Source organism: Vulpes vulpes, chromosome 1 (assembly GCF_048418805.1).
Source record: "Vulpes vulpes isolate BD-2025 chromosome 1, VulVul3, whole genome shotgun sequence".
Lineage (NCBI taxonomy): Eukaryota > Metazoa > Chordata > Mammalia > Carnivora > Canidae > Vulpes > Vulpes vulpes.
Window position 1 is genome coordinate 127,229,783 of NC_132780.1, and position 23,173 is coordinate 127,252,955.

At 38.2% G+C, this 23,173-nt stretch overlaps 1 protein-coding gene across 3 annotated transcripts in view; it reads left to right on the forward strand.

The window, feature by feature from the left end:
• PAK2 (p21 (RAC1) activated kinase 2) overlaps positions 1–23,173 on the forward strand; it is an 89,337-nt gene that overhangs the window by 28,001 nt on the left and 38,163 nt on the right. For all 3 annotated transcript variants that reach the window (XM_072725926.1, XM_072725928.1, XM_072725933.1), the window contains exon 2: positions 18,592–18,799. In XM_072725926.1, the coding sequence (XP_072582027.1) occupies positions 18,613–18,799 (187 nt within the window). In that variant the 5' untranslated portion in view covers positions 18,592–18,612. The remainder of the gene's footprint in view (positions 1–18,591; positions 18,800–23,173) is intronic.

Genomic DNA, 23,173 nt, shown 5'->3' on the forward strand with positions numbered 1-23,173 from the left:
CAACTTGATTAAGTTCAGTAGTGTATTTACCTAATCTAGTAAACGTTATGTTTAGGTGAAAAACATTTTGAAATTCTACCCTGTTGATGTGTATATATGTGTGTGTTTATATATATAAATAACACTTTGCTAGATGCTATTGGGGAATAGAGATAAAAATTAGTATCTTCTCACAAAGACAGTTCAGTAGAGGAAATACAATACATCATAATAGCTTTTTAGCTATTATGAAGCAGTGTCATAATCTGATTAATGAAGATTTGATAAATGTGTGATACATACAATAATGTAGGAAGTTCCCGTTGTAGATTTTGTTGTCCCTAAAGATGTAACAGCAAAAGAAAACGGGAATTTTCAACCATTGCCAATTTACATTTAGTTCTCTTTAGTGGTCTTCATTTCATTTAATAGTTAAACTAAGTAAGGTTCATGTATTGTCTATGAAAGGAAAAATGCAAGGATTTTTTTTTTTTTTTTAAGATTTATATCAAAGAGAGAGAGTGAGTCGGGGAGGGGAGGAAAAGGAGAAGCAGACTCCTGCTGAGCCTGGACATGGAGCTCAGGCTCCCAACTTGGAGATCATGATCTGAGCAGAAACCAAGAGTTGGTGTTCAACCACCTAAGCCATCTAGACACCCCAGTGTAAGCATATTTTTAGTAGCCCATGTATTATTAGATTGGGCATCTGTGATATTTATTTCAACTAGTAGTAGTCATTCTACTTTTGCTGGTGATTAAATATAACTTCCAAAGTTCTAAAATCAAATATATGAAGCAAGATATATCCAGAGAAGTCTTTTAATTCAGTTCCATCCATTTTGTTCCCTCCCTTCCCCTGAGTAACCATTGAAAAAATTATGGTTTATCCTTCTATTAAAAAAATACTAATAAACTTGTGTGTGTGTATGTGTGCATTGTCTGTGTGTTGACATGCCTTTCCTTTCCCCTTGGTAGCATACCATACGTATATTTTTCTCCCATCTTGCATTTTCATTAGTAATATATCTTGAGATCACTCTATAGTGTAGATTGACTTCCTCATTTCTTTTTACACTTTCATAGTACTTGAGTGGGTGATACATCATAGCTAATTCAATCAGCCTCCTATTTATTGCCATTTGAGATGTTTCTAGTCTTTTGCTGTTATACATAATAGCCTGTTATTTATATATGTTTATTTATTTTTTTGTTTTTTAGTTTTGAGGGGGAAATTCATAACAAAAAATAAAGGGAGAGCTTTAATAAAATATGTATTTCTATGTAAATCTTTGATAATAAGTCCTCTAAAAATCAGTATGAAGTGCCTATATTCATAGGCTTGGCTTTAATACAGTCTCATGCAAATGTACTGCCATTGATAACTCCACCAGCATGAGCATGTTGCTTTAAGTGATATACTCAAAATGGTAAATAAACTTCTCAGTAAAAGTGAACTGAGCAAGACGAAGTCCAAGCTCTTGGTTTCATTGTAGTTGCATAGCTGGAAAATTCAATGTGAAACTGTAAAAAATATATATTTTATTGTATGCAAATTAGAACTATGTTCTTTTTTTTGTTTTTTGTTTTTAACTTTTTTAAAATTTTTATTTATTTATGATAGTCACAGAGAGAGAGAGAGAGAGGCAGAGACACAGGCAGAGGGAGAAGCAGGCTCCATGCACCGGGAGCCTGATGTGGGATTCGATCCCGGGTCTCCAGGATCGCGCCCTGGGCCAAAGGCAAGCGCCAAACCACTGCGCCACCCAGGGATCCCTAAACATCTGATTTTTTAATCTTAGGTCTTGATTTCAGGGTTGTAAGTTCAAGCTCTCCACTAGGCTCCACACTGGGTATGGAGCCTACTTAAAAAATAAATAAAAATAATTATAGAAAGAGTTGTGAAGACTAGCTGGCACATGACAGAATGATGGTATCTATGTCATCTGCTCAATAAATACCAGTAGAGAGCCCTCTTCTTTTTTTTTCCCTAAGATTTTATGTATTCATGAGAGACACAGACAGAAGCAGAGACACAGGCAGAGGGAGACTCGATCCCAGGACCTCAGGATCACGCCCTGAGCCAAAGGCAGATGCTCAACCGCTGAGCCACCCAGGTGCTCCTGGTAGAGCCTTCTTTAAAAATATTTACTTATTTTAGAGAGCGCTCACAAGCAGGGGCAGAGGCAGAGGGAGAGAGAGAATCCCAAGCAGACTCCCCAGGAACCTGATCTCACTACTGTGAGATCATGACCTGAGCCAAAATCAAGGGCTGACACCTAACTGACCACCCAGGTGCCCTTAGAACCCCTTTTCATCGTCTGGGTATTTATTTGTGCTTTCTCTGTTTCTTGATTAAATTTGTCAGAGGTACTAGTTTTGTCTGAAATCCAACTTTCAGCTTTATTGATCTCCACTGTATGTACAATAGTCTTCTGTTTAGCAATTTCAAGTTTTTATCTGAATTACTTTCTTCCTACTTCTTTGGGTTTACTTTGCTTTTGTTTTGCTTTTTTTTTTTTTAAAGATTGATTGATTGATTGATTGATTTATGATAGAGGCAGAGACACAAGCAGAGGGAGAAACAGGCTCCATGCCAGGAGCCCGACGTGGGACTCGATCCTGCGACTCCAGGATCGTGCCCTGGCCCAAAGGCAGGCAGCAAACCACTGAGCCACTGAGGGATCCCCTTGTTTTGCTTCTTAGGCTAAATGTTTAACTCATTTTTAGTTCTTTTTTTTTTTTTTTTTAATTTGTGGGGGAGACTTCACATTTGCTCCCTTATTTTTTTTTAATTTATTTTTTAATATTTTACTTATGATGGTCACACACAGAGAGAGAGAGGCAGAGACATAGGTAGAGGGAGAAGCAGGCTCCATGCACCGGGAGCCCGACGTGGGATTTGATCCCGGGTCTCCAGGATTGCGCCCTGGGCCAAAAGGCAGGCGCCAAACCGCTGTGCCACCCAGGGATCCCTAGTTCTTTTTTTAAAGTAAAACTTTAGAACTAGAAGTGTTTTAATCACATCCTACAATGTGTGTGTGTGTGTGTTAAAATATATATAACATAAAATTTGCCATTTTCAAAACTTGTTTTATTTTCCCAAACAGAAACTCTGTACCCATTAAACAAGTCCCCACTTCACTGTATCCACCAGGCCTGGGTTATCCCTATTCTTTTTATCTCTATGAATTTGACCACTTTTTTGGATGCCTCATGGAAGTGCAAATATACAGTATTTGCCCTTTTATGTCTGGTTCATTCTGCTTAATGTTTTCAAAGTTCATTCTTTTTAGAGCACATATCAAATTTCATTTCTTTTTAAAGATGAATATGCTCTACAGTGGTATTTGTTTATCCAGTTCTGTAAGTTTTGATACATAGCTTTTTCATTCTCATTCAATTCTAAGTATCTTCTAATTGTCATTACTATCTCTTTTCTTTCTTTTTTTAAGATTTTGTTTATTTATTCATGAGAGACACAGAGAGGCTCTGTGAGAGAGAGGCTCACAGAGAGAGAGGGGCAGAGACAGAAGCAGGTTCCACACAGAGAGCCCGATGTGGGACTCAATCCAAGGACTCTGGGATCATGCCCTGAGCCAAACGCAGATGCTCAACTGCTGAGCCACCCAGGCATCCCATTACTATCTCTTTTCTTTTTTTTTTTTTTTCTCTTTTCTTAACCATAAGTTTTTTAGAGGTGTTTTAAAATTTCCAAACTTAAGGAGTATTTTTCTAGTTATCTTTTTGTTATTGATTTCCAAGTTGATTGACTTTGGTTAAGAGTATAGAGTAATTCTAATCTTTTGAAAATTTTCTTGTATTTTTATTTTGTCCTTGTTATTGAAAGAGAGTTTTGTTCAATCTGTAGTATGTTGACACCTTCTCTCAGAACATTGAGAATGTTCCAATGTCTTCTGGCAGTCATTGTTGGTATCAAGGAGTCAGCTTAATGTCCAGTTGCCCTTTTTCCTGTTTTGGCTGATTTTAAGAACTCTTTGCTTTTGACCTTAATTTCACTATGATGTATCTTTACTTTGATTACTTTTTTGTCCTGCTTTTAATTTATTAGATTTCTTCTTATGGATTTGTGTCCTTTATCAGTTGTAGAAATTTCTCAGCTATTGATTTATCTGGTAAACCAGTCCCTAATTCATTCTGTCCTCTCCTTCTGAAACTCCAAATAGTTCTATCCTAGGCCATCCAACATATTCATCTTCCTTTTCTTTCATATTTTCTCTTTGTCTCTGTGTTGCCCTTTTATTTGTTTGTTTGTTTATTTATTTATTTATTTATTTAAGACAGAGACAGAGCATGAGTCAGGGGGGAGGAGGCAGAAGGAGAGGGAGAAGCAGACTCCTCGCCCAGTAGGGGCCTGACTTGGGTCAATCCCAGGATTCCAAGATCATGACCTGAGCCAAAGGCAGATGTTTAACCAACTGAGACACCCAGGCCCCCCTCTCTGTGCTGCTGGGGTTTTTGTGTTTTGTTTTGTTTTGTTTTTTTAAGATTTATTCATGAGAGACAGAGAAAGAGGGGCAGAGACACAGGCAGAGGGAGAAGCAGGCTCCCTGCGAGGAGCCTGATGTGGGACTCAGTCCAGTACCCAGGATCACTCCCTGGGCGGAAGGCAGACACTCAACCACTGAGCCACCCAGGTGCCCCCTCTATGCTGCTTTCTTTCTTTCTTTTTTTTTTTTTTTTTCTATGCTGCTTTCTAAAGTGACTTTTTAAAGGTACATACATCTCCCAGTTCTAATTCTTCTGCTTCATCTATATTCCTTTTTACTTCAAATGTCAAGTTCCAATTTTAGATATTATGTTTTTAAATTTTTTAAATTTGTTTATTCATGAGAGACACAGAGATAGGCAGAGATGCAGGCAGAGGGAGAAGCAGGCCCCACGCAGGGAGCCCAATGTGGGACTTGATCCCAGGCCCCCAGGGTCATGCCCTGGACCGAAGGCAGGTGCTAAACCGCTGAGCCACCCAGGGATCTCTGCCTTTTTTCAAGCTTCTTATAAATATTCTATATTAAATCATTCCACATCTATTTCACTAGTCTGTTTTGGCTAGACCTCAATCCTGGTGCCTTGTTTTGTTTTCTGAATTTTCATTATGAGATATTCCTTTTCCTCAGAATTTTATCTTTGAGTATTATTTGGAGATCTGTTTTACAGTTCTTTTCATTTGATTTTGCCATTCCCCAGTGTGATTATATTCAGTTAAACATATTTGGAAATTTTGGAGACCTCTGAGCTGGGATGAATTCAGACCAAAAAACACGCATCTTGTTGTTAGGATTTGTCAAAGATCCTCACCCTCACCCCCCACAGTATCACTGGACTCCAAATATTTAAGGTTTTCTTGTTCTCTTTGGCCCAGAGGGATTTATCCCTGATTTACTCTTACACAGATTATACTTTTTAGGTCTTGGTCTTATGTGGAAGGACTTCTGTTAGATTTTTCAGTTTAGGCAGACTCTGTTATCACCTGCTGCCTCTAACAGTCATCATAGTGGAAGTTTAAGGTCTCCAAGGGTTAGTCAAAAATCTCTAAAGAAAAAAAAAATCTCTAAAGAATAACTGGGTTAGGGCAGCCCGGGTGGCTCAGCGGTTTAGCGCCACCTTCAGCCCAGGGCCTGATCCTGGAGACCAGGGATCGAGTCCCACGTCAGGCTCCCTGCATGGAGCCTGCTTCTCCCTCTGCCTCTGCCTCTGTCTCTGCCTCTCTCTGTGTGTGTGTGTATGTGTGTATGTCTCTCATGAATAAATAAATAAAAATCTTAAAAAAAAAAAAAGAATAACTGGATTAGTAAATTGCTTACTATCTTGTTCTTGGTTTCATTTTGCCCTGGGCTCCATGGAAATGTCCTTTTCATCTTAACTGGCCTATCCTTGCATTTTTATAGATTTGATGTTATCCGCTCCTTTATTTATTTGAGTTTGAAGCAGTTTTTTTCCACTTTCCTTCTTTATTCTTTTCCAGTGCCCTGGTTGTGTTTTCTACATTTCTTTCCCTCTTTCTTCTTTCCTTATTGGCTTTGCCACTATTAAATAGGCCTGATGTTACGGCCTTTGCCACCAAATAAAAACAATCCTTTCCTTCTAATTTGTGAACTTGCCTTTCATAGTGTGTATTGTCCATTTGAGGTGATTTAAGTTGTTTGTTTTAAGATTTTATTTATTTGAGAGAGAAAGTGAATGAATGAGAAGAAAACGGAGAGAGAATCTGAAGCTGACTGCACTGAGCATGGAGCCCTACACGGGACTTGATCCCACAACCACAAGATCATAACCTGAGCCAAAACCAAGAGTGGGGCATTCAACCAACCTAGCCACTACGGCACCCCATTCGGGATATTTTTAATTGATACTTTCACTCTCAAAGGCATTTGAGGCTTTTTTGGAATGGAGGGGAAGAGAGGCCAGTGGTTTGGGAGCTGTTGTAACTTTTTGAAAGATTGCTAGAAGTCTTAACAAAGAGTGTTGTATTACATTCATAAGGTACTGAAAAATTAAGGTTCATTTGTTATTTATATAAAATGTAAGTAAAACATAAAGCAAACTGCTTTTTCAAATCGTCATGTTTTTCAGTAATACTGATTTGTACTTGAAGTACCATAGTTGATCCAAGTTAGATTATTAAAAATTTAGTAATTTTTACTAGTTTGACTGGTTCCAGACACCACTCTTTTTTTCATTTCTGTTGTATATTTAGCTTCCCCTAGTCTCCTTCAGTAGACAATTGAGGAATTGTTTGTCTTTGAGTCGTGTCACAATTAAACAATGGGCCTGTTAGAAGAGTACAGTGTGTTTTGGGCTTGCTTTTTGTTTCGCCTACTTGTTTTTCACTGAAAAGTAGCAAAAGTGTTTCAACAGATTTAGAGAGAGGCACTACTTATCATTATTTAATAAAACATTTTTGGGTAATGATGGAGCAAAACACTGTTAAATCAGAATTTTATCATCAATTGTTTTTATATTCTTTGTTTCTGACTAAAATATAAGATGTAAAGAATCTTATCACATCGTCATTTAGCACTTTTTAGGCATTTGACACCATCTGTAGAAGCAATACACACACAAAAAAACCTGTCTTATGGAAAAGGATCAAAGGATCGAAGACTAAGGCCATGAATCCACTGTTAGAGGAAAAGCATAAATCTTTCCAAAGATACTTTTGTTAATATTGTGTAGTTTATATATTGTTTATATATTGTCTAATGAAATGTTTGACAGAGAACTAATAAATTAAGAAGAATAATATTTCATCTGGCAACAGAGTGTAGTACCATAATTCAGGAAATCTTAGTGTCTTAATAGATGCTAGGCTCTGTTTAAACATTAAAGGAGATAGTACAATATATAATAATAATAATAGTGGTGGTGGTGGTATATATCCCTACCTTTCACTTGCTTGAAATCTTGAGTAGGCAAGACACCTAAAGTATTAAATGATGCACAGTTAAAATTCATTGCCAGAGTAGTCCTTTATGTATATGTGTGTGTATATATAAAAGGGGGGAGGATTTTTGTTTTGTTTTGTTTTAAGATTTGATATTTAAGTAATCTGTATACCCAACATAGGGCTTGAACTTGCAACTTTGAGATCAAGAGTCACATGCTCTGACTGAGCCATCCAGATGCCCCCAAGAGTGGGCCAGTATATTAACATGATTAGGAAAAAAACAGCATGAGATTAAGAATTGTAAGCGACCTTGAATTCTGGTCTTAGTTTTGTTAGTAATTAGAATTGTGTGACTTTAGGCAAACTGCTTATTCTTTGGAGTGTCAGGTCCTTCTCATGTAAAATAAGGAAAATAGAGTAGATAAATTCTAATCCAACCTTACTGCCTCCTGAATTTATTTTCCTGTGTAATTTGTTGTCAGATTTTTTTTTTTTTTTGGAAGGGTCATTCTTCTTCAAAGGAAGTGAAGGATCATATTGAAGAGAGACAGGAATGACCTTACGTAGGAAATAATTATTGCTGAGCATTGAAAGATTTGGTTAGAGAAAAGGATGAAGAATATTTAAAAATGGAGAAATACATACACAAAGATGATTTCGGCCAGGAAACTCCTTGGTGTATTTGGGCAACATGAGGCATATGATTTATGTGGTGCATTCATATGATGTCAGATTGATTCAGTAATAAATATCCTTAAATATCAGAGTGTAATCCGCAATCTGTTGGTCATAGGTAGCTCTAGCAAAACCTGAATGGAATGAAACTCTCTAGGAAGCTAGTTAGAGCTTTTGTCTTCTTCCTCTGAGCAGCAGCTGAAGATAGAGATGCTAGTTAGAGAAATCCTGAGATGAAGTGAAGTTGTCTTCAGCTAAGCTGGTGTCAGAGTATCAAGGATCATGCTTATAATACTAAGATCTATAATTTATGAGTCCTGTTACTTAAAATCATCACTATCATATTTGTTATCTTGAGTAATTTCATTAAGGATGTCTTTGGCCCATATGTTTAATGTTAAATTTGGGGTTTATATAGACATGTGTTGCCTACAGGGTTTACATCATGTTAATTGGGATTTCCTTGAGACTGCTAATTTAGCTTTATCTATAGTGTACAATCACCAAGAAGGATGTTCTGAAACAAATAAATGTGTTCCGTTTTGTTCTACTGGACTGAATTTGTTGAGCAAATTAAAAAGCTGCTGTGCAGTATATTAAAATAGAACAGGAAAGAAAATTTTTGGATAACCAAAGTATAAGGAAAGGCTGTGTTCTGAAAGTTGCCACGTAGTGTTCTTTGCTTAGATTTTGTGTTGTTTTACATACAAATGGCAATTAGTCTCTCTGGCTAACCCAGGATAGCCTACTGATCTTTCTGATTTTTGTTGTAAAAAAACAATATAGTAAATACCATTTCATGTATATAGATTTTCAACCTTGTTTAACCAAGTTAAAGGTTTGATTAGGTTTATATGCCCTAACTTGAAATCTAGCCATTTATTACCATATCCTATATTTAAAATGTGGAGAGTATAGGATGAATAAATATGGTCTTCTGCCATCCAAATAATACATTAAACTCGGGGGTATGAGGGTGAAGTATGGAGCTGGGGTATGCTCTAAGGGAGCAGTTCCCAAAGTGCACTCTGTGGTACTTTTGGGGTCTACGAGATCAAATCTATTTTTATGATAATACTAAGATATTCTTGGCTTTTCATACTGCTGAAATTTGCATTGTTGGTACAAAAGTAGTGGTAGGTAAAACTGTGTTTTAACAGAAATTAAGTTAGTGGCTGTGCTGCTGTATGGGTTTCTTTGTTTGGGGGTGGAGGAGCAGAATTGCCATGTAGGAAAGAGACACTCTTAAGCAGGCTCCACGCCTACTGCAGAGCCCACGTGGGGTCCATCTCAGAACCCTGTGATCATGACCTGAGCTGATACCAGGAGTCCCACTTAACTGACAGAGCCACCCAGGCACCCCCACTTACAGGTTTTGGGGTTTTTTAAAAGATTTTATTTATGAGAGAGAGGGAGAGAGAGAGAGAGAGAGAGAGAGCGAGAGAGAATTAGAATGAGCAGGGGGAGGGGCAGAGGGAAAGAGAGAAGCAGACTCCCCACTGAGCAGGGAGCCCAACACGGGGCTGCATCCCAGAACCCTGAGTTCACTTTTAAGGCATTTTTTTGTAGCAAAATGGGAAGTATTCATAAAGCACTTACAAATTTTAATTGTTGCAGAAAACCACTTAGGTGATTGAGCTAATAAACTAGCCCCTTTTATATGGAACACCATGTAAGAACTTTTGTCTCAAGTTTTTATTTAAATTTTGATTAACATAGAGTGTATTATTGTTTCAGGAATAGAATTTAGTGACTCATCACTTACATATAACATCCCGTGCTTATCATAACAAGCACTCTCCTTAAATACCCGGCACCCATTTCAGCCCATCCCATTCCCATTTCTCCAGCAACCCTGAGTTCTCTATAGTTCAGAGTCTCTTATAGTTTGCTTCCCTGTCTTCCCTTCCTTCCCCTATGTTCATCTGTTTTGTTTCTAAAATTCCACATATGAATGAGATTATACCGTATTTGTCTTTCTCTAACTGACTTGTTTTACACTTGAGCTCCATGGAATACCATTTTTATTTGAAAGAACAACTGGCCCACAAACTCTGGTTGTTCAGACTAGGTATTTAGTAGACACTCCTTGAAAATGGAGTAATAGGATTTGTTGTAATTGATTTTTTAAAAAAATTTTTAAAAGATTTATTTCTCTAGAGAGAGCAAGGGGAGGGACAGAGAGGAGAATAGAGAGAATCCTCAAGCAGACTTCCTGCTGAGCAAGGAGGCTGATGCAGGACTTAATCCCAGGACTCTGAGATCATGACCTGAACTGAAATCAAGAGTTGGCCACTTAACCAACTGAGCCACTCAGACACCCACTATTAATTGATAAAATTTAAGCTTTCAAGTGAAAGTTAGAATTTTAGAAAACTTAGAGGTGCCTAGGTGACTCAGTCGAGTAAGTGTCCCACTTTTGATCTCAACTCAGGTCTTGATCTCAGGGTCATGAGTTTAAGCCCTGCATTGGGCTCCATGCTTGAGTGTGGAGCCTACTTAAAAAATAAAGAAAGTAATTTTAGAAAACTTCTATCTACTTTTCTTGAATTTGACAATTTCCCAATAGTTTTCTGATGAGATCAGATATTAATGAATTTGATTTTTATTGTGTAATAAAATGTATCAACATTTGGATTATCTTCATGATTCAGTGAACCAACGTTTTCCAAATAATCAATTTATAACATGATAAAATTCATGCATGGGTAAAAAGATCCATTCAAAGTATAAGAGAGGGATCCCTGGGTGGCGCAGCGGTTTAGCGCCTGCCTTTGGCCCAGGGCGCGATCCTGGAGACCCGGGATCGAATCCCACGTCAGGCTCCCGGTGCATGGAGCCTGCTTCTCCCTCTGCCTGTGTCTCTGCCTCTCTCTCTTTCTCTCTGTGACTATCATAAATAATAATAATAAAAAAAAAATCAAAGTATAAGAGATGCAGTGAGTTTAATAGAGTAGAAACTTTATTGCTGGGTTTCAGATTATACAACTAATCTTTAGGAAGGTTGAGTTTAGTGTAATATCAAAGAACGAATATCCACATTTAGCTGTTAAAATACACCTTTTTTCAGCTACATGTTTTCTAAGCCAGACATTTTAAAAATTTATCAGAACTGTAAAATAATGCCACTCTGTCACTAAATACTTTGTTTGGAAAATACTATCTTCCATAAAAATATTTATATTTGGGATGCCTGGATGGCTCAGCAGTTGAGTGTTTGCCTTCAGCTAGGGTGCGATCCTGGGTCTGGTGATCGAGTCCCACATCGGGCTCCCTGCATGGAGCCTGCTTCTCCCCCTGCCTGTGTCTCTGCCTCTCTCTGTCTCTCTCTCTCTCTCTCTGTCACTCATGAATAAATAAAGTCTTAAAAACATTAAAAAATATATATATTTATAGTAACATGTATTCAGTATTTTTTTGATGAAATAAGTATTTGAATAACTTGCTTTAATTTCTCATATAGAAAATATAGACATATAAACAAAAATTATTTGGGATCCTAATTTTTAGGAGTGTAAAGGGTGAAGCCAAAATGTTTTAAGAACTGCTACCTTTTGAAGAAAGTAAGTGGGCAGCCCCGGTGGCGCAGCAGTTTAGCGCCGCCTGCAGCCCGGGGTGTGATCCTGGAGACCTGGGACCGAGTCCAGCATCAGGCTCCCTGCGTGGAGCCTGCGTCTCTCTCTGCCTGTGTTTCTGCCTCTCTCGTCCTCTCTCTCTCTGAATAAATAAATAATCTTAAAAAAAAAAAAGGTAAATGACTTTTAATATGCATGTGTTGAGTTGTTGATAAAGGGCATGCATGACCTTAATTGTGTTGATCTTTCCCAGTAACTTATGAACTCTTGGAGAAGAACTAGATCCTCCTTTATCTTCTCTAACTTACAGCATAGTGTTTTATAAATATTAAGGATCATGATAGTAGTGGCAGTATTCAGTCTTTATTAGCTCACTTAGTCTTTATGAAGTAAATATTAATACCTTTAAAAAATTTAAGATTGTATTTATTCATTTGAGATACAGTGAGCATGAGCGGGTGAGGGAGGTAGAGGGAGAGAGAGGAGCAGACTCCCCACTGAGTAGGGAGCCTGATGCAGAGCAGGGCTCAATCCCAGGACCCCAGGATCATGACCTGAGCCTATGGCAGTTGCTCAACTGACTGAACCACCCAGGCACCCCTTTATTCCTTCTTAAAAATTGAGATATAATTTACATAGCTGAAACTTACTACTTTAAAGTGTATCAGTGGTCTTAAGATATTAAAAAGATTGTGCAACCATTACCAGTGTCTAATGCCAGTCATTTTAATTCCCTAAAAAGAAACTCCATAACCATTATTAGTCACATCCCGTTCCCCTCTCCTCTTAGCAACCATTAAATCTACTTTCTGTCCTTGTGGATTTACATGTTTGAGACATTTCATATAAATGGAATCCTATAGTATGTGGCCTTTTTGTCTTTCTTTTTCCATTTATGTTTTCAAGGTCCATCCACATTGTAGCCTTTATTAGTGCTTTACTCCTTTTTGTGGCCAAATATCCCATTGTGTAGATATGCCACATTTTGCATATCTTTGTTGATAGATATTTTGGTTCTTTTGTATTTTGGCTATTATGAATACTGCTATGAACATTTATATGCAGTTTATTTGTGGACATATGTTTTCTTTTTTTTTTTTTTTTTTTAAAGATTTTATTTATTTATTTATTTATTTATTTTTTTAAGTTACCTTTCCTTTTTTTTTTTTTTTTTAATTTTTATTTATTTATGATAGTCACACACAGAGAGAGAGAGAGGCAGAGACACAGGCAGAGGGAGAAGCAGGCTCCATGCACCGGGAGCCCGACGTGGGATTCGATCCCGGTTCTCCAGGATCGCGCCCTGGGCCAAAGGCAGGCGCCAAACCACTGCGCCACCCAGGGATCCCTAAGATTTTATTTTTGGGCAGCCTGGGTGGCTCAATGGTTTAGCACCACCTTCAGCTCAGGGCATGATCCTGGAGACCCAGGATCAAGTCCCACGTCAGGCTCCCTTCATGGAGCCTGCTTCTCCCTCTGCCTGTGTCTCTGCCCCTCTCTCTCTCTCTCTCTCTTTCTCTCTCTCTCTCTGTCTCTCATGAATAAATAAATAAAATCTTTAAAAAAAAGATTTTATTTATTTGATAGTGAGAGAACATAAGTAGGGGGAGTAATAGAGGGAGAGGGAGAAGCATGCTCTCCACTGAGCAGAGCCCAATGCAGGGTTCAGTCCGAGGGTCCCAGGGTCATGACCTGAGCCAAACACAGAACCCTAACCATCTGAACCACCCAAGCACCCTTGGACATATGTTTTCAGTTCTCTTAGGTGTATTCTGGGAGTGGAATTGTTTGTTAGATAATAGATAATTCTATAATTTTTTAATTCTATAATTTTTTTTAAAGTATTTATTTTTTCATGATAGACACAGAGAGAGAGGCAGAGACATAGGCAGAGGGAGAAGCAGGCTTCCTGCAGGGAGCCTCATGTAGGACTCGATCCCAGGACTCTGGGATCACAACCTGAGCCACAGGCAGACCCAGGCACCCTGATAATTCTATAATTAGTTTTTTGAGGAATTTATCATACAATTCCTATTTATTTATTTATTTATTTATTTATTTATTTATTTATTTATATTTTTTAGTTCAGGCGTAGAGTTTAGCGATTCATCAGTTATACGTAACACTTGGTACTCATTACATCACGTGCCCTCCTTAATGCCCATCACCAGTTACCCCATCCCCCACTACCTCCCCTCCTCAGTTTTTAACTATAGTTAAGAGTCTGTTATGGTTTGTATCCCTCTCTGATTTCATCTTATTTTATTACATGATTTTTTTTCTTAAGATTTTATTTATTTATTCAGGGAGACACAGAGAGAGGCAGAGAAAGAAGTAGGCTCCATGCAGGGAGCTTGAAGTGTGGGACTCGGTCCCAGAACTCCTGGATGATGCCCTGAGCCGAAGGCAGATTCACTCAACTGCTGAGCCACCCAGGGCACCCCCATAATTGCATTTTAAATAGGCTTTATCATGGAATAATTTTGTATTTACAGAGAAGTTGCAGAGATCATAGATTTCCCATATACCTAATATTAACATAAACTCTAAAATGTCTGTCAAATCCAAGAAGCCAACCTTAGTACATTACTGTTAACTAAATTCTAGATTGTATTTGGATTTTACCAGTTTTTCCATTAATGTTCTTTTCTTGTTCGAGAGTATAACGTTGTCATGTTTTCTTAGACCCCCTCTGCTCTGTGACAATTTCTCAGTCTTTGTTTTTCATGTCCTTGATAGTTTTAAGGCATATTAGTCAGGAATTTTTGTAGAATGTCCTTCAATTTGGATTTGTCTGATGTTTTTCCCATGATTAGACTGTGGTTATAGATTTTGGGAAAGAATACCATAGAGGTGAAGTATATTTCTCATTCATTAGAGCAGGTGGTAAGTGATGTCAGTGTCAACATAACTACTGGAGATGATAACCTTGATCACTTGGTTAAGGCAGTACTTGCCAGATTTTCCTGCCATGAAGTTATTTTTCCCTTTCCATACTTTACTCTTTGGAAATGAGTCTCTAAGTCTGGCCTATATTCAAGTGAGGAGGGAAGTTAAATTCCAACTCCTAGAAGATTTATCTACATTTATTATTTGGAATTCTTTTGTAAAAAAGATTTGGCATCCCATCATTTTATTGATTGATTGATTGATTGATTGATTGGGGAATGCAGAGCAAAAGTGCAAGAGAGAATCTCCATGCCCCATGCAGAACCCCATGCAGAGCCCAATGCAGAGCCCAATGTGAGGCTTGATCTGATGACCCTGAGATCATCACCTGAGCTGAAATCAAGAGTCGGATGCTTAACTGACTAAGCCACCCAGGCAGGCGCCCCTTCATTTATTTGTCTTGATATGAAATGTATATATTTTATACATTGGGCTAAATATAATGCTACTTTATTAATTTTGTTGCTCTAATCATTCTAGCATTGGCTTTTGAAAACTTTTCCCTGTGTTCCTCATTCTTTTTAAGTACCTCCTATCTTCTGACAATGTAAGATACTCTAGGCTCATTTTGTATTTTTCCTGTCCCAGGCCTGGATGGAACCAGCTATTCAAGGAGCCCCGGGGCAATTAAGTAATTCACCCAGGGTCACACATTGAAGTAAATGGTGGAACCGGGATTCCAACCAAGGGAATCTGATTTCACAACCCATGCTCTTAATCACCACATTGGACTGCATGCAGCTGAAGGTGTACTGGCAGTTTCTAGTCATGTTCCATCTATGAACCAGCCTTAAGGATAGAATTTGTAGTCAGTTTACATTAAGTAATTATTGTGCTCTGAGAGTGTGAGCAGGAGTGGGAAGGAGTGGGAGAGGGAGGGAGAGAGAATCCCAAGCAGACTCCATGCTGAGTGTGGAGCCAGACATGCAGCTGGACCTCAAGGACCCCATGACCTGAGCCAAAATCAAAAATCAGATACTCAACTGACTGTGCCACCCAGGTGCCCTTATTGTGCCCTGTTTTTTATCGATTTTTATTTTAACCACAGCTCTGATGCTTATCAAGCTAAAATTACTTTTAGCCACAGATAATCACTGCTAATATTTTGGTGCATTTCTTTCTTTGAATACATACAAATGTATTTTGAAATTTTGTTATATTACCCTGATTTTTTTTAAAGATGTATTTATTTGAGAGAGAGAGAGAGAGAGCACGCACATGTGTAAGTGCATGAGCACAAATGGGAGAAGTGGAGGGAGAAAGAGACAGAATCTGAAGCAGACTCCGTGCTGAACGCAGAGCCAGATGCAGGGCTTGATCTCACGACCCTGAGATTACCACCTGAGCCAGCTGCTTAACTGTGCCACCCAGACATCCCATATTACCCTTATCTTTAAATTTAATATGCGTAAATGTGGAGCATTCATAGCGTAACCAAAATCTGAACATGCTGTGTCTGTTGTACCTGGTGATTAAGATGAAAGTGAGCTGCTCTAAGGTTAATCTGTTTTGCCTTGATGTTATGGTCACGTAAGAAGTAAACATCTGCCTTGATTTATCAAGTTCTCAAGTAATCCTCCAAATACTGTTATTAACCTTATCCTTCTTCCATTTGTAGCAGTAGATAAGTCTTCTCTGGTGATGTACACCAGACAGCCCACACTTCAGAAGAACCAGTTGCTTCTCAATCCAAAGCAAAACAAACCCCACATGTTGTGACCATTTGGTTTGGAAGAATCATCAGACTATATCATCTGCATCACATTCCTAGATTCCAACCTCATTTCTTCTTCTTCTTCTTCTTTTTTTTTTTTTTTTAAAGATTCTATTTATTCATAAGAGACAGAGAGAGAGGTAGAGACACAGAGGGAGAAGCAAGCTCCATGCAGGGAGCCCGACATGGGACTCGATCCCGGGTCTCCAGGATCACACCCGGGGCTGAAGGCAGGCGCTAAACCGCTGAGCCACCCGGGCTGCCCTCATTTCTTCTTTTGACCACCAATAGTAATTTCACTTCAGGCAGTCTTTCTCACACACAGATAAGAGATCTTTTTTTTTTTTTCTCTTTTACTCTCTTGTCCCAGCCCCCCTCCAGCTAGTTATTCCCAGAAAAGTTTATTTTCCTCCTTAACCTTCTCTCCTGCTTGCTCATTTGAAGGCTAAAATAATTCTCATTGTGGCAGATAAAATACACAGTGGTTCTAGTGACGCATATATATATATTTTTTTTTAGTGACGCATATTTTTATCAGGAAAAACCGAAGCTGTAAGATTTGAAGTGGAATTAAGTATAATAATCTCTTTATTCCCCAATTCTTCTCAAATTATACCTACTTTTCTTCAGGTGCTAACCTTCAAACTAAGTAAGAAAGAAAATTTCTTTTTAATTTTATCTAAATAAAATTGGCATTCTTTTCATTTTACATATATGAAGTTTCGTTCACTTACATTAAATGACTGTAATCAGGATCTAATTACTAATCAAAATTTTGTTTACTGGGGAAATGTGTTGTTTTCTAATGTATATTTTCGTATCAGAAGTATATATATATATATACACACACATATATATGTATATAGTTTATATAATATTAATATATATGTAAACAGAGTTGAAGTTTCCACTGAATTAGTCATGTGGATTAAGAGGTTTCTTAACCTGCCTAGTCAGGGCATCACAGGATGACAGAGTCTTGGGATTTGGCCATACCCTGGTTTTCAGCCAAACCCCGGATTTACTTTTGTCAGTGTTCCCGGATGGATCAAGTTCTGTGAGACTGTCTGCAAAGCTTTCAAGGGACTAGCAAATGTAGTTAGAATGTCAGATTTTCAGAGAAACCAAATATTGCATCAGTGGCACATTCTCATCCGTTAGGCAAGTTTATATGAAGGGTAAGTTGTAATCACAGGGCTAGTGAACATGGAGTCAGATGCTTTGTGAGGAGTGGTGTTGGTTAATGTCTTTAATAGCAAACATTCTATCTCTGCTATAGAAACGGACCTATCGGAGGGGCACCTCGGTGACTCAGTTGGTTGGGCGTCTGTCTTCAGCTCAGGCCCTGATCCTGGGATCAAGCTCCGCTTTGAGTACCTTGCTCTGAAGGAAGCCTGCTTCTCCCTCTGCCTGCTGCTCCCCCTGCTTGTTCTCTGTCTCTGTCAAATAAATAAAATCTTAAAAAAAAAGAAAGAAGAAAGAAAGGAAAGAAAGAAGGAAGGAAGGAAGAAAAGAAAAGAGAAAGAAAAGAAAAGAAAAAAGGAAAGAAAGAAAGAAAGAAAGAAAGAAAAAGAAAGAAAAGGGAGGGAGAGAGAGAGAGAAAGAAAGAAAGAAGAGGAGGGGAGGGGAGGGAGAGGGGAGGGAGAGGAGAGGGAGAGGAGAGGGAGAGGGAAATGGACCAGTCAGAGACCTTTTGATTGATTGGTCAGAACAATAATCTTCCTCTGCAGAATTCTTTTTTTTTTTTTTTTTTTTAAGATTTTATTTATTTATGATAGACATAGAGAGAGAGAGGCAGAGATATAGGCAGAGGGAGAGGCAGGCTCCGTGCCGGGAGCCTGAGGCGGGACTCGATCCCAGGGCTCCAGGATCGCGCCCTGGGCCAAAGGCAGGTGCTAAACCGCTGAGCCACCCAGGGATCCCCCAGAATTCTCTTTTTTAAAAGACTCCATGTTGTCTGTCTTTTCATTGGAATATATCCTCTTAGAATCAATTGATTAGGTGAATATCTTATGATATGTTAGTATCTGCATGTTTCCTCAAAACTTAACTGGAATTCACTTTTCAAACATTCCCTCAGCTAACTATTTACCAACTTTAATAGGGGAGATTACCTAAATTAATAACCACTTTCATCTCTTAACTCATGGAGTTTTACAAATTTTACAAAGCACTCTAAATAGATAATATTTTCTAATTCAGAGCTGGAAAGAGGATAATTATTACTGTTTGTGCTTATCTCTACTATTTTTTTACCTTGTTAATAACTGTATGATTTTGCCTATCTATTTCAGGCAGTATCATAATTCTAAATCATGTCCGATAACGGAGAACTGGAAGACAAGCCTCCAGCACCTCCTGTGCGAATGAGCAGTACCATTTTTAGCACTGGGGGCAAAGATCCTTTGTCAGCCAATCACAGTTTGAAACCTTTGCCCTCCGTTCCAGAGGAAAAAAAGCCCAGGAATAAAATCATCTCTATATTCTCCGGCACAGAGAAAGGTAAGTAGGTACTGTCATTTCAAGAGTCTCAGTTATTATTTTATGTTACCAATTTTTATGTCTTTTTAATTGAAGTATGTAGTAATTTGAGATTTTTATGGTGAAAACAGTATAGATCCTAGAAAACTATTGATGGTGGTACATAGGCACTATTAGAAAGGCTACTGTCTCTTAACCTGTTATAAAAAAGGATAAAACTAAATTTATTGCTCATATACTTGTTATAGCCAATGAATTTCTGTAACCATCTTCATTTTCTAAGACTTCGGCCATAGTTTATTGCTTCTCAGCATCAATGAGATTTGGATATTTGAGAAAGGCCTAATTAAGAGAGTTTCTGATTTTTCAGTAGTAGTAATACTTAGTACTTTTTATCATGTATTCTGTTGTGCCCTTAGAAGCCTCTGAGGCAGCACTGATTAATCAGTACATTAATGTGTCTTCTACAAACATTAATCTAGTCCAGAGTTTCTCAACCTTAGTAAGAATGACATTTGGGGGCCAAATAACGCTTTGGTGCAGGGATCTGTCTTGTGCATTATAGAACATCCTATAAGCCATTTTTTAGCTTTTACCCACTAGGTGTCAGTAGCACCTCCCACCCAGCTATGACAACTAAAAATGTCTCTAGACATTAGCAGATATCCTCTGTGGGGAGAATCACCTCCAGGTAAGAACCACCAGCCTAATCACACAAAATGGGATAAAGACTCTAAATGGTCATCTAAGTTGAAGTCACTGAATTTGTTTTGGTGTCAAACCTAAAGAAAGAACTTATGGTTTTCACGGTTTTTTAGAATTAGATTATGGACTGGTAATGGATTTCAGAATAAGAATTAAATTAATGTATTTAATTACATTAGGCATGGCAATATGTCTCAGATAGTAATAGATCTATGTGAAGATAAAGATATATTTCCACTTACATAGTAGGTTAACATTGAGAAGTAAACCCAAATGGGAGAATAGTGCTTTGTATATAATAAATACACATTTAACTTAAGAATACATAATCAGTGATAATTTGAATGAGGTAATATGTTTAATATTAATAAAGAATCAAGTCTTTGAGAATTTAGATTAATAGACAGTATGTAATCATGAGACAGATAAAAACCTGTTCCTTTTATTGTGTATCTCTTACTATAGTTTTGCTTTTAAGATTTCATGTGTGATTATAACCGAAAACCCTCATGGAAGTATGTTTTTTAAGTATATATGGGAAGAGGGCAGGGAAGTGTGTGTATTGGAGAGCACTGAATGCTCATCTTCCATAGTAGTAAATTGGTGTATGTAAAGTAGGAAAACCTAAAAGTGTAGACACAGTATTTATAATTATGGAGGATAGAAAACAAATTTATGGAGGTTAGTACCAGAAGAAATTGCTGACAGGGTTGAAATGACTTGCCAGTGGAGAGCAAAATGCAAAGTGGGGTAAGGGAAGAGGATGTTGACTCTTGATCTTGAGGTTGTAAGTTGGAGCCCCATATGGGGTATAGAGATTACTTAAAACAAATAAAATCTTAAAAAAAAAAAAAAAGTAGAGTAGGGTAATGCTCAAGCTGGGATAAAATGTACTTAGGGACAGCCTTGGAGAGGCAAAAAGCAAACAAAATGAAATGGGTAATGGTAGGGTTTGTGAGCAAATTGAATATGCATTTACATAAATTCAAAAGAGCATACCCATCTCTCATCATTTTGAGACTCTTCCAGTTTTACCTTCTTAACTCACTCATCGGCTATTACTAACTCAAGGTCCCCCCTCACAAAGAGAGGGTGAGGGTACCTAGGATGGCTCTGATGGCATTTAAGTTTATCAGCCCTTGAGGTCTGTATTTAATATCCATTAAATTTTGTTTTTCTAATTTCCGAAATCTTTTGTTTTCTTGTGTTTATCACATTCAAGATCTAATAACTTTTCAGAGCTGATCTTAAAACTTTCCAGGCTCTTTATTTTATTTTTTAAATATTTATTTATTTATTTGAGAGGGAGAGAACCCCAAGCAGACTCCACACTGAGCAGGAAGCACTGAGCCCCGTGTGGGGCTCAACCCCATGATCCTGAGATCATGATTTCAGCCAAAACCCGGAGTCCAAGGCTTAACCAACTAAGCCACCCAGGCACCCCTACAGGCTCTTTAAAAGACAAAACAACTTTGCCTTTCTTACTTAGTTCCTGTTTTTCTTCTGTCTTAAAAAAAAATTCTGTTATAGTGGCAGCAGCTAGGTGATGCAGTCGATTAAACATTGGACCCTTAGTTTCTGCTCAGGTGGTGATCTCGAGCTTTTGAGATCCAGCCCTGGGCTCAACTCTGCGCTCAGTGCAGAGTCTGCATAAGATTTCTCTTCCCCTCTCTCTAATAAATAAATAAATCTTAAGGGGGAAAAAAAAGAAGAAAAAAAGAAATCTTTGCCAAACTAGAGGTCAAAGATACTTTCATATGTTTTACTAAAAGTTTAGTTTAAATCTTTGAACTATCTAGATTTGGTTTTTATGTTTCTGTAAAGAGAGATCCATATTCACTTTTTTAAAAAAAACCAGTGTCCCATACCTTTCATTGAAACTTTGATCAGGGATCCCTGGATGGTGCAGCGGTTTGGCGCCTGCCTTTGGCCCAGGGCGTGATCCTGGAGACCCAGGATCGAATCCCATATCGGGCTCCCGGTGCATGGAGCCTGCTTCTCCCTCTGCCTCTCTCTCTCTCTCTCTCTCTCTCTCTCTCTCTCTCTCTCTCTCTCTGTGTGTGTGACTATCAAAAATAAATAAATAAAAATTTAAAAGAAAAAAAAAACACTATAAAAAAAAAAGAAAGAAACTTTGATCATTTCCCCACTGACCTGCAATACTAGCTATTATCTATCAGGTTTCCTCATAAGCCAGGATCTACTTATGTGTTCTCTACCTTATTGCATTGGCTGACTTGTCCCTGAGCTAATACTGTACTGCCTTAATTACTATAGCCTGTAATTCTTAATACCTGAGAGAGAAAACCTGTGAAGTTTTTCTTTATGATCTTTGGCCCTTTGCTCTTCTCTATACATTTGAGAATTTATCATGTACTTTTTTTTTTTAATTTTTTTTTATTTATTTATTTATGATAGTCACAGAGAGAGAGAGAGAGAGAGAGAGAGAGGCAGAGACACAGGCAGAGGAAGAAGCAGGCTCCATGCACCGGGAGCCTGACATGGGATTCGATCCCCGGTCTCCAGGATCGCGCCCTGGGCCAAAGGCAGGCGCCAAACCGCTGCGCCACCCAGGGATCCCATATCATGTACTTTTTTAAAAAAAACCTGTTGATGGGGCAGCCCTGGTGGCTCAGAGCCGCCTGCAGCTCAGGGCGTGATCCTGGAGACCCGGGATCGAGTCCCACGTCGGGCTCCCTGCATGGAGACTGCTTCTCCCTCTGCCTGTGTCTCTCCCTCTCCCTCTCCCTCTCTCTCCCTCTTTCTTTCTCTCTCTCTCTCTCTCTCTCTGCCTAAATAAATAAAAATCTTAAAAAAAAAAAAACAAACCTGTTGATGTTTTGGTTAGAATTATATACAGCCTTGTAGTTGAGAGAACACCTGCGGAGTCACTTTGCATAGCCTAGATGGAGGGAGAGAAAGAGAAAGAGAAAGAGAGCTGGAATGTTTGGAGGAATGGGTGCTCCTTAATTCCTCTCATTCCCTGGGGCTCTTCCCTCCCTTCCCATCCCAGCCTCCCACACTTACTGTTCCTTCCTGCAAGCTGACATCTCTGAGGTAACTGTAACCTGAAGCTTTGAGAAGTAGGAGAGGGGTCCCCTGTGTGTGGGTATGCACATTCATGCTTAAATGAACACAGAGATCTACCTGCTTAACCACCCTCAACATTTCTGAACTGGCATTCTCCTGTCTCCATCCTGAGCAGCTGTTCCTCTCCTTAGTTTTATCTGAATTGCTTTTCATCTTTAGACATTTCTCACTGATTCTGTTCTATGATAAATAGATTTGTCCTAAAAGGAAAGGGCTATACAGTATGTGGTTAGTCTATCATCTTGAAAAATGAGTCTAGAAGGGAAAAAATTGTATTTTTATTTTAAGAAATAAAAATTACCCTAAGATTTTTGCCATCTCTAATATAAAGCCTGATCTAGAGATACTCATTTTATTGTACTGAAATATACGCCCCTATTCCTGTCCTTACTAACAGACAGCGAATGTTTTCATTTTAAAAAAAAAAAAAAAGGCCATCTTCAGTTATTCATTATTGGTTTATCAATGTTACTGGAAGAGTTAAGAAAATTAGAAATAAAAAAAATAAAAAAAAGAAAATTAGAAATTATACTTTTTATGACAAGTTGATTGAGCAAATCTTTTCACATTTTGATATATATGTATCATCTGTACCCTGTG